At 46.9% G+C, this 15,705-nt stretch overlaps 1 protein-coding gene across 1 annotated transcript in view; it reads left to right on the forward strand.

Annotated features, from left to right (window-relative positions):
• frem1a (Fras1 related extracellular matrix 1a) overlaps positions 1-15,705 on the forward strand; it is a 352,151-nt gene that overhangs the window by 290,363 nt on the left and 46,083 nt on the right. The window contains 5 exon segments of the mRNA XM_070877990.1: positions 1,729-1,873; positions 6,095-6,224; positions 10,326-10,398; positions 11,599-11,748; positions 11,855-12,102. Coding sequence (XP_070734091.1) covers positions 1,729-1,873; positions 6,095-6,224; positions 10,326-10,398; positions 11,599-11,748; positions 11,855-12,102 — 746 coding nt within the window.

A 15,705-nucleotide genomic window follows, 5' to 3' on the forward strand; every position in this document is an offset into this window, starting at 1 on the left:
TAATAGCTGATTAATTTCTATTGGCTGTTGCTACATTTGTGCAAGTGTTTGGTGGTTTCTAGAATTCTTTACAATTGTTAAAGTCTACAGGGAGTGGTGTACCAGGTGCTGAAGGACTCTGCCCCGACTTCAAGGCTTCTGCAGACCATCCTCCGCACTCCCTACTATGAGTTATGTCACTCCGTCACTGTGAGTTAATTCACTCCCTACTGTGAGTGTATATCACTCCCCCATAATGGGCCCAAGTTTCCACAAGAAAAAAAACGGGCGCCCCTCTGAGCTGGGCGCCGGTTTTTCGCGCCTAAAACGGCGCCTAAAAAAATCTTCAGTATTCTCCACCTACTTGCAGGTCCTCTGGCCCTCGGCGCAGCCAGCACGAGCTGTGGTGGGGCGGAGCCAGGTCCCGGCGCTGAAAACAGTGCCGGGACCTCTGCACATGCGCGCTACAGTGGGCACGCAAGTGCAGTAGCTCCAGGCGCCGAACTGTGTGGGAGGGGCCCGAAGCACGCAGCCCCTAGCCCTGGCCCAATGGCCTCACTGGGGCTGCATGAATAAGGCTCCTCCCACGGCCAGCTCCTGCTCCCTGCCCCCGACAAGAGCCGACACCCGCTCCACCCCCCCCCGCCGACCAGACCCGACCCGACACCCGCTCCCCCCCCCACCCGACTGACCCGACCCGACCCGCGCTCCTGTTCCCCGACCCGACTCGCCCCCCCCCCCACCCCCCACTGGACCCGACTCCCGACTCCCGGACTGGATCCGATCCGACCTGACCTCTCCCTTTCCCCCCCCCTCTCCCTCCCTCCCCCTCTCTCTCGCTCCCTCCCTCCCTCTCTCTCTCTCTCTCTCTCTCTCTCCCCCCCTTCTCTCTCCTCCCTCCCCCCCTCTCTCTCTCTCCCTCCCTCCTCCCCCTCTCTCTCCCTCCCTCCCCCCCTCTCTCTCTCTCTCTCTCTCCCTCCCTCTATCTCTCTCTCTCTCTCTCTCTCCCCCTCCCGCTCAGCGGACGAACGGCTGCAGAATTCTCCCTGGCTGAAGCACTTTCACACAGGTAGGAAGATGGTTTATTTAATCTTTTCTTGGCTTATAAATGTTTATTCAGGTTGGATATATTTGTAGAAGTATAAATAAGGATTTATTGTCGAATTTAATGAGTTCCCTTCCCCTCCCCTCCCCCCCACCTCGTTCTGGACGCCTAATTTGTAACCTGCGCCTGATTTTTTAATGTGTAGAACAGGTTTTTTCAGTTCTACAAAAATCTTCACTGGCTCCATTCTACTTTAGTTTGGAGTACATTTTCACTGTGGAAACTTTCAAATCAGGCGTTAGTGGCCGGACACGCCCCCTTTTGAAGAAAAAATTCTGTTCTAAACAAGAACTGTTCTACCTGACTAGAACTGCAGAAAAAAAAATGTGGAGAATTGCGATTTCTAAAATAGTCCGTTCTCCACCAGTTGCTCCTAAAAATCAGGCGCGAATCATGTGGAAACTTGGGCCCTATGAGTTTATGTCACTCCCCCACTATGAGTTATGTCACTGCCCCACTGTGAGTTATTTACTCCCCATTGTGAGTTATGTCACTCACCACTGTGAGTTTATTTCATTTCCCACTGTTTTAAGATCACAAGATATTACAGAATAAATACATTCATTGACAAAGCACTGACTGAAGTGCTGTTCTCATGTACTTTAACAGAAGTGCTGATCTTCTTGTGATTTATTTCTGCCTAGGAGGATTCATTGGTAATAAGTTCAGACAGAAAGACCTGAACAGCAGGAACATCATTTACATCATCCGACCTTCTTCAGAAGGAACGTCAGACAGTTTGGAGTTTCAGGTTTCAGATCCCACAGGAAACACAGCTGTCCCTCAAATGTAAGATATTTGTGTAAATTTCGATGCTGCTTTGGCTCTATTTAGCTAATAGTGGGTGAACTGCTTAACTTGTCTGGCAGTAATCAGCATTTATTGCTGAGTAAAATAAACTCTTGCTCAAACTGTAGCGCAGTAGCACTCACCCTAAGGTACAATTTGCAGCCCACCAGCCCCTTGCACTGTAGTTACTAGCAGACTTACCACTCTACAGCCCCAAGTTTCGACATGATTTGCTCCTGATTTTTAGGAGCAACTGGTGTAGAACGGAGTATCTTAGAAATCGGAATTCTCGTCATTTAGTTTGCTCCAGTTCTCGTCAGTTAGAACAGTTTCACTTTGGAACAGAATTTCTTTTTCAAAAGGGGGCGTGTCCAGCCACTTACGCCTGTTTTCAAAGTTTCGTCGTGAAAACTTACTCCAAACTAACTTAGAATGGAGTAAGTGAAGATTTTTGTACGCTCGAAAACACCTTGTCTACACTTTAGAAAATCAGGCGTAGGTTACAAATCAGGCGTAGGGAATGGGGGGGGGGGGTTTAAAGGGAAGTTTACAAACATTAAACACTTCAGTTTTACAAATAAAGAGCCATCATCAATAATAAATGATAAAAACATCAATAAATCAACCAATAATTCAATCAAAAAAAATTAATAAGAAATAATTTTTTTTTAAATCAATAAATAAAACATTTTCTACTTACCGACTGCAGCACCGGGAGCCCTCCAACAGCGTGCTGGGATGCCCCCCCCCCCCACCCCAGGGTGTCTCTGTCAGTGTCTCTATCTCTCTGTCTGTCTGTCTGTTTGTGTGTATCTCTCATTCTCTGTGTCAGTGTCTGTGTTTCTGACAGTGAGGGGAGGGGTTAGAGGGAAAGAGGGGGGGAGCAGAGTGAGGGGAGGGGGGAGAAGGGGGAGAAGGGGAGGGGGGAGGAGGAAAAGGGGGTGAGGAGGAGGAGGGGGAGGGGGGGAAAGGAGATGGGGAGGGGGGGAAAGGAGATCGGGGGGAAGGAGATGGGGGGGGAGGAAAGGAGATCGGGGGGGAAAGGAGATGGGCGGGGAAAGGAGATGGGGTGGGGGGGAAGGAGATGGGGGAGGGAGGCTGAACGGGCCGGTGCCGGCCGGGCCCGAGACTTCGGGCAGGGCCCAAGACTTCGGGCAGGGCCCGTTCCCAGCACCAGATTTACAGGTAGGTGGTGTTGGGTCGGGTCGGGGGGAGCACGGGTCGGGGGGGTGGTGGGAGGTCAGGTCGGGTCCAGTCCGGGGGCGGGGAGGGGGGGGGGGGGAAGCGGGAGTCGAGTTGGTATTGGGTCCGGGACCAGGGGCGGGGGGGTGGGGGGGGGAAGCGGGTGTCGGGTTGGTGTCGGGTCCGGTCCGGAGGCGGGAAGCGGGAGTCGAGTCGGGTCGGGAGGAAGCAGGAGCTGGCCGTGGGAGGAGCCTTATTCATGCAGCCCCAGTGAGGCCATTGGGCCAGGACTAGGGGCTGCGTGCTTCAGCCCCTCCCACACAGTTTTGGGCGCCTGGAGCTACTGCACATGCGCGCCCACTGTAGCATGCATGTGCAGAGGTCCCGGCACTGTTTTCAGCGCAGGGACCTGGCTCCACCCCCTACAGCTCCTGCTGCGCTGCGCCGAGCTGCAAACGACCTGCAGGGAGCTGGAGAATCTGGAAGTTATTTTTAGGCGCACTTTGTGGTGCGAAAAACGGGTGTCCAGGTCAGGACTGCGCCGTTCTAGGCGCGGCTCGAAACTTGGGCCCTACATACCTCTCAGCTTCCACCCGCTGCCTGCTTGCATGTGAAATTTGGACTGAACCAAACTCAGCGTTTTTCCCTAACATTTATTAATTTTCCATAAAAATACAAACCACAAAGGAATAGTATAAGTAGGCAGGGTTGTTCCGCCTTCCATACTGGAAGGGCCCTGTTAAGATCATTTTTTCTTTTAGAATTATTGGCCCTATTGTTTTTATTCACCTTTTTTGAGTAGAAAAGCCAGCCTCCACTTAGCAACTGCCCACGTGGTTGGATTTAAATCAGTAGCAGGGAGTTACAGGCCTGCATCCCACCACTTCATAATACGGCAGTCCCTACCAGATCTCCACTAGCATAATATGAAAGATTGAACAAGGAGGGGCTGTTTTCTGTGGAAAAAGAGAAAGCTGAGGGGTGACCAGATCAAGGTTTAAACTTACTAAAGAATTTGATTGGGTAGATGTAGAGAAGATATTTCCACTTGTGGGGGAATCCAAAACTAGGGACCATAAACGGTCACTAATAAATGCAATAGGGCATTCAGGAGAAACATCTTTACCTGGAGTGTGGGGAGAATGTGGAACTCGCTATCATAGGGAGTGGTTCAGGCCATTAGTATGGATGCATTTAAGGGGAAACTAGATAAATACATGAGGGAGACAGGATTTAAAAAATTCCAAAGTCACAAATGATATCCTATGTGACTGGGACCATGGTAAACTAGTTCTCTTGATCTTTCTACAGCCTTTGACACAGTTGACCACACCATCCTCTTCCATTGTCCAGCTGGGGGGGACTGCCCTCATCTGGTTCCATTCCAATCGATCCAGTTGTAGCCAGAGAATCACCTGCATCAGCTTCTCTTCCCATACCTCCGATCCCCCTGCATGGCCTCCGATCTTCCGATCCTTGCCCTCTGATCACCCGCCCCGTCCTCATACGTCCTGATCCCAGTCTCCACTCCCCCTCTGCGGCCCCCAACCCTCTCTGCTCTTGGTCTTCGAAGTGGCAATCTCAAACCTGTGCTTTCTCCCAGTTCCAGCCTCTCAGTGCCTCTTGGCCTGATCCCCACCCACTTTTCTATCTTACACAGATGTGTTACAGCACCATTCTGATACTCTCTCCTTGCCTGATTCCTGTACCCACCTCCACCCTGGCATTTATGGCCTCAAAATCTAAGAGATAGAAACATCAGCAACATCAGGAATATTCTGCAAGCTGCACATAGACATCGAGAGAACTATAATAACGAGGCTGTGATGTCATGAGGCTCACATTGCATACTATGAATTCCATGTAGAAGGCGGTCCTGTGGGAAGGTGGAAGGAAGGAGGACAGTAGGAGTATGTTTGAGTTTGTGTGTATGTATTGGCACATGTGGCGGAGCCTGGTCTCCAGTCGTCTTGGATACCTTTGCCACTGGACCAAGACCTTGCTCTGTCAAGCCCGTGTGGTGGCTGGGGTGTGCAACGGCCACCACAAGTTAAAATAATTCACGCACAGGCAGCTTCCACCATTTAAAATTAGTTCATCAGTCACCTGAGTACCCATTTTTCGTGTGGAAGCAAGTCATCCTCGACCCCGAGAGACTGCCTATGATGATGATGATGATGATAAAAGCAAGAGGAAACAGAGGGAATGAGAGATTCATAGAAAGAGTGAGACAGAAACAAAGTAAAGACTCGGACACAGATACAACACTGCAATGAGGAACGTGTGCCTCAGATTTACAGATAAAGGTGATAAAATGGAAGACAACGACTGAGAACGACATAAAAAGAATTGATCTTTGAAAAAAAAGCAGACAGTTATAAAAAGGGAGATACTTTGGAGCGAATTTTAACTGCCCAGGACGGGCAGCGGGGTTGGTGGGGGCGGGTGGGGGGGGTGGGGCTGCGGATGGGTGGTGGGTGATGGGTTAATTCTTAAAAATGTATAACCCGACCTGGACTCCCACACGCCGGGAACATGCCTACTTCCGCTTTAACCGTGTCGATTGGGTCGGGTAAGTAACCTGCTCTTGAGGCAGGTCAGTAATTATAATAATTAAATGAAGTTCCGTGCCTTAGATTTTAGCCACCATTTGGCTTTAACGGTTGTGGGTGAGGTTTCCTGGGATGACAATGGGATACAAAATCTGACTCCCACCGATTGCAGGATTATCTGTTTGCTACGGCCTGCTTACAATTGATTCTCTTGTAATAGAGAAGTACTTGAAATGGTGGGACATGTCCTGAGAATGCAATTGTATAAAGCTGTGATTTGTTAATGTGCCCTGTATTTGATTCAGAATAATCAATTTTGGTTAATATTTCACCCAATGTTTTCTTTCGATACATTTTGACCAGTTTATTTAAAACCCTCATTCATCCAGATATATTTGATTTTGAGAAACTATCTTTTGCATTTCTCTAAATGCTGTAAGTATATAAAACTACAAATGTCATGAAGGTATATACTGTAATTTTGCAGACTTGAACTCAAGTGGTCTCGTATAGAAATGGTGGAATCAGAGTACCAGGTGTGTGAAGATGCAGGAGTGTTCTCTGTGAAAGTCCTGAGGACTGGGTACTCCATGGATTCTTCCTTTATTGGCATAAAGGTAAGCCTTTCTTGCTGTCCTCTCCACGATTCAGAGACAGCATTACAGTAAGACCTACTCTTGAGAGTGCATACTTCTGATTGTATTTACATCAGGCTTGGTTGTATTTGCATTGCAGCTAATCAGTGGATTCCTCATTTTTCAGGTAATGAACATGACTGCAGCACATTTGAATCACTGGTCAGGAAGTTCCAGTAACAAGTCTGCCTAATTCTCGAGCAAAGCAATGGCTGTCATCTCAAATTTGGGGTGCATTGCTGGAGGCCGCCTCAACAGCTTTAAGTTCTCTGAATCTCTCTCTCATGGTTGTCTGTCACCATTGTCCAAGCAAGTTGAAGCTGGCTTGGGGCGACCTTTTGATTATCCCCAGGGGACTGGGGCACCATGCGGCAAATACTTTCCTACAGTTAATAAGAGAAAACACTTTAAAGTTATCTCCAACATGCTCATATTTGTCCTTTATTAACAATAAAGGGGTGGAATTTGCAATTGGAGGTTTATGACCCGCAAAATATCTACAAACTTACCTGATGGTCCCGGAGGTTCAGAGACTTGCGCTCCTGGGCCTCCATGCGAAGGCCTGCGCAGAGGCCCACATATCCCAGGGACGTAGGTGCTTCGCACGCATCCTTGGGGTCACATGTGCTGGCCCAACCTATCAGAGATGGGGGATTCCCATTTATACTTATGGGGATTCTGGATGTACTGAACTTCCATGAGTACGAATGGGGTTCACATAAAAAATACATCTACACATCAAATAAATAAAAAAACCACTGCATATTTAAAATGAATTAAAATGCATATAATTAAATATTTAAAACAAAAATATAATTTTAAATTTTTTTTACATGTTTTAATGGGGCTAAAAATAACCTTAATTTATTGCACAGGGGTTTAATGTATAAATGATTGCTAACTTTTTTTTTCTGTTTTGCAAAGCACTTACGCTGGTAAAAGCAGGCCTTACTCCTGCTTTTACCAAGCGTAAGAATTTCATGGACATTCGCTGGGCAGAACTCCGTCGACGGAGGCCCTTATCCCGGGGATGTTTGCGATCTGTCAAGAGAATTCCTGACAGATCACAAGTTCCGTGTTTTAGCGCAAATCCAGAACTTGCGTGGCCCCTACGGGAGCGTGTGCACCTCATACGCACCCATAGAGGCCGCAAATTATGGCTCAAAATTATCACTTTGATATTTTTTTTCGAACCAGGAAACTCCTTCATAGGATCTCCTTCCAGCTTGAACACAATTTCACCTGATATTGGGCCAAACATTGTGGTGGGTGGCTTCCCGTGGGCGGATGCCTCCGACCGAATTTTATTTTACGAAAGTACCTGGTGGTCCCGGAAGCCCAGATGTGCAGCCCAGCACAGAGGCCCACGTATTCCAGGAGCGTATGCCTATCCTGGGATCACATGGGCCTGGACCACCAATCACAATGTAGTATTTTCATTCATGGTAATCGGAGCTCCGAGCTCCCATTACTATCAATGAGAATATCCCTAAAGTCAAATAAAACACAAACATAAATAAAGAAAACACTTCACTTCTTTAAAATGAATAGATATTGCACTAAATTAAATGTAGAGAAAATTTTATTTTGTTGAAAGTTTTTTTTTAAATGTTTTAATAGTGTTAAAAATAAACTAAAAAATAAATAGACAGGGTTTTAATACAAAATTAAGTAATAACATTTATTTTTTCTATCTATTAAAACTCTTGGGGGACAACCACCGGAAATGCAGCGCACCTACCCTGTTTCAGCTGTTTTTACCGGCGCAGTGGATACAGTGGCCTCTTGAGCTCTTTGGCTTTTATTTTCCAGCGGACCGGAAGTTGGTCATAATGGAGGTGGAAGTGTGGCGGTGAGCAGAAGTTCGCACACTAGAGGGGCGGATGTAGGGGGCGGGATGAGTGTCCGCCGCTGTCACCCATCAGCATCGTGCTGGCACATCACCACGTCTCTTCCCTTCACTTAAAGAGTGGAGCCTGTGCGATTCTTGAAGCTCGGGCCAGTGGTCTGGTACCCAAGATAGGATGCCAAGCTGCCTGTTGGTGGCCCGGCCGAACTCGGGGGCATAATTGTTGGTCATGGCAGTCGGCCAACAAAAAAAATTAAGATGGCGGCCGCGGCAGTAGGTCCTCCCCTTTAATGGTAGCTGCATTGCCATTTTAGAAGAACTCCAAGCACAATGCACTGACAGAAAAAGCTGCCGGTGGCACCGAGCTGCGGCAGTACAATTTTCTCTGTGGAATTTCGTGATCGGGGGGAAACATCGGCGGTGCGCGCTGATGATGTCCTTAGGATGGATCAGCAGCTGTGGCGTGGTAGTGGAGGAGTGGGGGGAATGGTCACTGCCGGGATATCACAGGAGCGCAATTTTCAAAATAGCGGCCACTCCATGAAAAATCAGCAGCGTGGCCGCGATTTCCGGCGGTAACAGGCCTTAAGGGAAGGGGCAATTTCGGCCCCTTACACTGGTAAAAGCAGGCCTTATGCCTGCACTTACCAGGTATAAGAGTTTGAAGGACATTCACTGGGCAAGAGTTGGGCAAATAGCTTAAATCCCCGTTCATGAAGGCCCTTCTCCTTGGGATGCGTGTGATCTTTCAAAAGACTGACAGATCGTAAGTGTCGGATTCAGGTGCATGCGCTTTGTGCGCCTAAACCCGGAACTTGTGGGGCCTCTTCGGGTGTGTGTGCAATTTCAGAGCCAATGTGTATTTCCATATTTATTTCCAACATTGTATTGACTGCCTTGCAGCACCAAAAAGATCATTTCTCCAGCAAGCTATCCACTATCACCCCCATGGCTTTTGTCATTAAATGCAATTTTAAAAGTTGAAAGCCAAGCTATTACTGCAACACTTTGCTCTCTTGTGCTCTTCACAACTGGATGAGCAAAATATTCACCATTTCTATTGGATAATTGGCAAAGCAGCATCATCTAAGTTATGTCCTCGATGGCTGGTTTTCTATTACCCTGCAAAAGTCAACCGAAGAACAACTGTGATCAGGAAGCATTTGGGCCTTGATATTAATCCCCCATGATAAGTGGGAGCCAGGAAAGGGTCAGGAAGGGGGATTAGCAATTTAAAAATGGGGAACATGTACCCACCAAATACGTGCCGTTTATACGGCAGCTGGTTTTGTGTTGTGCGAGCATCCTACCCTTGAGAGGTGGCATACTTCAGTATCGTGTATAAATCAGATTACCACAGTGCAATTAGGAGTCTGATTTAAACTTAACAGTTGCCGCTCAGGTTTCCCAGGGCTTGAGAAACCCAGCAGTAAAAGAGAGGTGGCAGCCGCTGGCTCCACTAGGTAAGTGCCTTTTCCAGTACTTGTTGTGAGCCGGGAGGAGCAGGAATGCTCTCCCCCGACCCCTCAAAGAAGCATTTCGAGCTCTCTCTCTTCCTGCCGCGATCGCCAGCCTCCGCCCAACGCCCAAGCCCCGGTCTCGAGATCAATCCCTCCTGCGATCGGTTACCACCCGCCCCAAACCTCGATCTCTAGTTCCCTCCCTCTCTCCCTCCCGCGATCGGCAGCCTCAACCCTCCCAAGCCCCGATCTTTAGCCCCCTCCCCCCTCCCGATTGCCGAGGTCTGTCCCAGAGGGTCCCCAGCTGTGACCTCCTGCCGTTAGTTTCCCGGCCCCACAGCCAGTCAAGCCAGCCTGTCAATTTGGCCGGCTACTGGGCGGGAAATAGAAGAAGAAATTATAATGATGTCCTGCCATTAAATTTGACAGGACCACCGTGTTCTGGTCGTGCCGGGTTTCCCCCACGTTTACTGTGCTCTCCCGTCACTCCCCAGACCCCCTGTCCCCTGTAAATGTGGGGGGGTCAAGGTCTCAAGGCTATATTTTAGAAATTTCAAGCTAACTCTGGGGTATCCAGTCAAAAGATGAACATGTGATAATCAAATTCGGATTTGCCATTATTCTATATGCAGTACCCTGTGATCTCCATTACTCTGTTCGTAGCCACTTCCTGATCTCCATTATTTGAAATATAATTGTTTCTTCCTACAGTTCTATCTGTGCTTGTAAAATTTCTTCTTGCTCATTATTCTATCAATCTTCATTTCTGTTTAGGTCAATAGCATTTCCGCCTATGTTGGAAAGGATTTTACTCACAGCTCTGCCAACCTAATCCAGTTTGATCCAGGTAGATTATAATTATTGGAGATAAAGTATGGAATTGATTGCATGTGACGATATATTGGATGCTGCAGTAATTTGTCCCTGATGTAACCTGTATGACCTTGTGTTTTGTATTATTGCCATTGCAGTTTCCAATCACAGGAAGATCCCAGGTGATATGCAGTAGAGGCTGTAGATTGTAGCATGTGTGTATTAAATGTGATAAGCATTGACCTTTGGGATTTGTGCAAACTGGTGACAAACAAAGACTAGGGAGGAGGGGGTTCACCAATGAGAAATGCACCACTAGATGTTATACTAAGCTGTAGGGACCAGAATTAATTGATCCCAGCCGAGGCAAATAAATAACCATGTGAAGGTGTTGTTTGGAGCAAGAATATTATGTGATCTGGACATCCTGCAAAGTCAATAGGGGCGAAATTTCCCCTTTTCGCGACGCTAGTTAGCGCCTCTGGGAGGAGAAATTTTGCCCGGGGGGTGGTTGGGAGGGAGGGGTGGCATTACTGGCTCCTGCAAAATTGCACGGGAGCTAGTGGAGACGTTGCCATGGTAGCGGCGCACCCAGTCGACAATGCCCAGCACCAACCCCTTTCCACCCCGCGGCGGATATTGCCTGGCACCCCGCGAGGCTTCTGCGAGCAGTTTCAGTGCCAGCCTCACAGGTCGCGAACCGGGATGCCATCCATTTGTGGGGCAAAAGTTAAAGGGGAGGTCAAGGACGCTCTGCGCCATCATCGTGGCGGTTTTGCCGACTCACTGGTCGGCCTCAGCAGCACACCACCCTGGTACATCACTGATGGGTTTCCCAGGCATGAATAGCTCAACTTTATTTCTATAAGATGCGGCACTTTTCCGAATGCGCACGGACGGTGAGGAACCTCATCCACCAGGAGAGAGTATCGGAAAATCGCGGGCATCTAGTTTACATGCATTAATATCTCTGCTCACCAGGAATACATACATTTCATGGTCAGGTTACTTGATGTGTGCTCCCAGCAGGTGAGGTTCTGTCCAATTTGTAAAATTGGCCCACCTGTGCAATATCATCCAGCACAATAAAATCTTTTGGCTAAAATTTGAGAAATTAAAAAAAAAAATCATTTGTTAGCAGCCTGCCGTCTCAGAGCTTATTTCAGGACAATGCAGTCACACCATTTTGACATTCACATACGTTTTTCTGCTCCTGTTTTTCTTTTTTCTGCAGGTGTATCAGTAAAGAATTGGAATATAGTAATTACCAATGACAGACTGGAAGAGAATGAGGAAACATTTGAAGTGTTACTTGCATCTCCAGTGAATGCAGTTCTTGGTGCCAAGACAAAAGCATTGATCGAAATCATTGACGCAAGAGGAGGTAAAACACAAATGAGAAACCTTTATCATGTGATTATGAAACCTCCTTCTCCAAGCCCCTTTTAAACATTTATTGCATTTCTACTTTCTCTCTTGTTGCGTCACAGATCGCTGCAGTCTTACAGTCCCCAGTGGTAGAAGTGCCAACATTCCACCAGTCCAGGTGCTCAGAGGCAGACTGACTCCAAGTTCCGCAGCTTTTCCAAATCTCAAAAGTGACCCGATCCATGTGGAAGAATTGCAAATCACTCACACGTATGAAGAGGTGAAACACCCCCGAGGGGATGTGCCGCAGGAGTTCCCCCTACAAACCCTTCCCAAGAAGAAACTCAGGGTAATTGGAAATGGAAAAATGGTATGAAAAGATTAATTACAGTGCCCCATTGTGGGTTAAAATAGTCGGAGTAAGGTTTTCCGATTGATTTTTCAACAGGGATCATTTGATACAGTTAGGTTACTGCAGTAGCAATCCAGAGGCCTGGACTAATGATCCAGAGATGTGAGTTCAAATCCCACTCCGGCAGCTGGGGAATTTAAATTCAGTTAATTAAATAAATCTGGAATAAAACGCTAATGGTGACTTTGGGCTAGAATTTCAAAAAATTCCGCCAGCCCAAAATACCGCTAAGATTTTAAAATTGCCGCCAGCAAAAGATTCCACAAAAAATGGAAACATTTCTGCCCGGTAAAAAAAAAGGACCTTACACCCTGATTCTAGGCAGAAAATGGAATCTTGGGCCAATTGGCAGGTTCTTATACAAAAAGAGCCGTAATTACTAAAATTTAGACCAAGGCTGCAGGTTGGGCCTAGGAGGAGTAAAACACAAAAAATATTTTTTCCAAAAAACATAAAATAAAAAATCAGAAAATATTCTCAGGGCTCTTTTTACCTTAATCATTGTAAAAGAATTTTTAAAATAATTATTAAAAACCCATTAAGTTACCTTTTTTTGCAGGGTTACTTACCTAACGCCCAGCTCCCGCTGCTTCTCGTGGGTGTTTTTTCTACTTATCTACAGGTTACCGCTGAGCCCAAGCTTGGGCGATAGCGATCTTTGGATGGTGCATGCCAGCGGTCTGCTCCCCAGCGGTATTTCAAAACCGTCGGCGCAACTCTTTATGGAAATTTTCACCGACCTGATTTTCACCCAAAACAACCAATACCGGGTGGATTGCAGTGCAAATTCTAGCCCAATGAAACTACCGGATTGTCGTTAAAAACCCATCTGGTTCACTAATGCCCTTCAGGGAAGGAAATCTTCCATCCTTGCGGGTCAGGCCGCATCTGTGGAGAGAAACAGAGTTAATGTTTCGGGTCGATGACCCTTCGTCAGAACTGGCAAAAGTTCGAAAAAACAGATTCTTAAGAAGCACTGAAAGAGGGAGGGGAAGAAAGAACAAAAGGGAAGGTCTGTGATAGGGTGGAAGGCAGGAGAGATTAGAGAGACAAAATTGATGATGGCCCAAATTCAAATGGTAATGCCAGGAGTTAGAAAAACATTAGTCAAGATAGGTTGTGAATGGCGGGATAATGACCAGCTGTCATTAGAGACAAGGAGAGAAAAGGAAAGAAAGAAACAGGCTCTGATGGGGGGATGGGGGGGGGGGGGGGCGGGGGAAGGTAAAATGGCGGGTGTTGCATCTCCTGCGCTTACACGGTAAGGTGGCGTGGGAAGGGGAGGGACTGCTGGGGGTGACTGCGGAATGGACCAGAGTGTCACAGATGGAGCTGCCCCTTCAGAATACTGATAGGGGAGGGGAGGGGAAGATGTGATTGGTGGTGGGATCACGCTGGAGGTGGTGTAAATGGCGGAGGATGATCCGTTGAACGTGGAGGCTGGTGAGGTGAAAGGTGAGGACAAGGGGAAACCTGTCGTGGATCTGAGAGGGAGGGGAAGGGGTGAGAACAGAGGTGCGGGAAATAGAATCCACCTTGTCAAGCCCCCTCATTATCTTATATGTTTCAATAAGAACACCTCTCATTCTTCTGAACTCCAATGTATATAGGCCCAACCTACTCAACCTATCTTCATAAGTCAATCCCCTCATCTCTGGAATCAACCTAGTGAACCTTCTCTGAACAGCCTCCAATGCAAGTACATCCTTCTTTAAATACGGAGACCAAAACTATATGCAGTACTCCGGGGTGTGGCCTAACCAATATTTTATACAGTTGTAGCAGGACTTCTCTGCTTTTATACTCTATCCCCCTTGCAATAAAGGCCAACATTCCATTTGCCTTCCTGATTATTTGCTGTACCTGCATACTAACTTTTTGTGTTTCAGGCACAAGAACCCCCAGGTCTCTCTGTACTGCAGCACTTTGCAATTTTTCTCCATTTAAATTATAATTTGATTTTCTATTATTTCTGCCAAAGTGGATAATCTCACATTTTGCCACATTATACTCCATCTGCCAAATTTTTGCCCACTCACTTAGCCTGTCTATATTCCTTTGTAGATTTTGTGTGTCCTCCTCCTGCCTATCTTTGTATCATCACCAAGTTTGGCTACATTACACTCGGTCCCTTCATCCAAGTCATTAATATAGATTTTAAATAGTTGAGGCCCCAGCACTGATCTCTGTGGCACCCCGCTAGTTACAGTTTGCCAACCTGAAAATGGCCCCTTTATCCCGATTCTCTGTTTTCTGTTAATTAGCCAATCCTCTATCCATGCTAATATATAGACTAGGCTTTAGACTAGAGTTTAGAAGATTGAGAGGTGATCTCATTCAAACATACAAAATACTTACAGGGCTTGACAGGCTAGATGTAGCGAGGATGTTTCTTCTAGCTGGGGAGTCAAGAACCAGGGGTCACATTCTCAGAATAAGAGGTCGGCCATTTAGGACTGAGATAAGGAGAAACTTCTTCACTCAGAGGGTGGTGAATCTTTGCCGTTCTCTCCCCCAGAAGCCCGTGGATGAGTAAATTCAAGACAGAGATCGATAGATTTTTGAATATTAAGGGAATCAAGGGATATGGAGACAGTGTAGGAAAGTGGAGTTGAGGTAGAAGATCAGCCATGATCTCATTGAATAGTGGAGCAGACTCGAGAGGCCAAATAAGAACATAAGAACATAAGAAATAGGAGCAGGAGTAGGCCATTTGGCCCCTCGAGCCTGCTCCACCATTTAATAAGATCATGGCTGGTCTGATCATGGACTCAGCTCCACTTCCCTGCCCGCTCCTCATAACCCTTTATTCCCGTATCGCTCAAATATCTGTCTGTCGTCACTTTAAATATATTCAATGACCCAGCCTCCACAGCTCTCTGGGGCAGAGAATTCCATAGGTTTACAACCTCTGGGAGAAGGGACTACTCCTGCTCCTAATTCTTATGTTGTTAAGTTCTTATGTCTCAAACAGGTGGGACTGAGCAGAGGTGGCACACTTTCCCTGAGAGAGGAAGAGAAAATTGGAAGATTAGTCAATTAAGTCTTCTTTCATGCCCCTCTTACTCATTGGTTACACAGCAGAATTATCATGGGATTGGGAATAACATTAATTTCCCTCCCTTCCCTCTGAGTTATGGTTCTGCAAATAGCCATTTGATGGCAAATTGAATTCCAGGTATGTCTGGCTGCCCGAAAACAGTGCATGTACTGGGCTACACAAAAGCTAAATACTGCAGATGCTGGAATCCGAAATAAAAACATGAAATGCTGGAAATCTCAGCGGGTCAGGCAGCATCTGTGGAGAGAGAAACAGTTAACTTTTCAGGTCGATGACCCTTCGTCAGAACTGCCGAATTTTTGAAAAGAACAGATTCTGAAGGAGTTTTGAAAAGGGGTGGGGAGGAAAGAACAGAAGAGAAGGTCTGTGTTAGGGTGAAAGACAGGAGAGATTTGAGAGACAAAAGGGGTGATGGGCTGACTTGAGATGGTAATGGCAGAAGTTAGAAAAAGATTAGTTTAGATAGGGTGTGAATGGCGGAATAATTACCAGCTGCCTTG

This window comes from Pristiophorus japonicus, chromosome 1 (assembly GCF_044704955.1).
Source record: "Pristiophorus japonicus isolate sPriJap1 chromosome 1, sPriJap1.hap1, whole genome shotgun sequence".
NCBI lineage: Eukaryota > Metazoa > Chordata > Chondrichthyes > Pristiophoridae > Pristiophorus > Pristiophorus japonicus.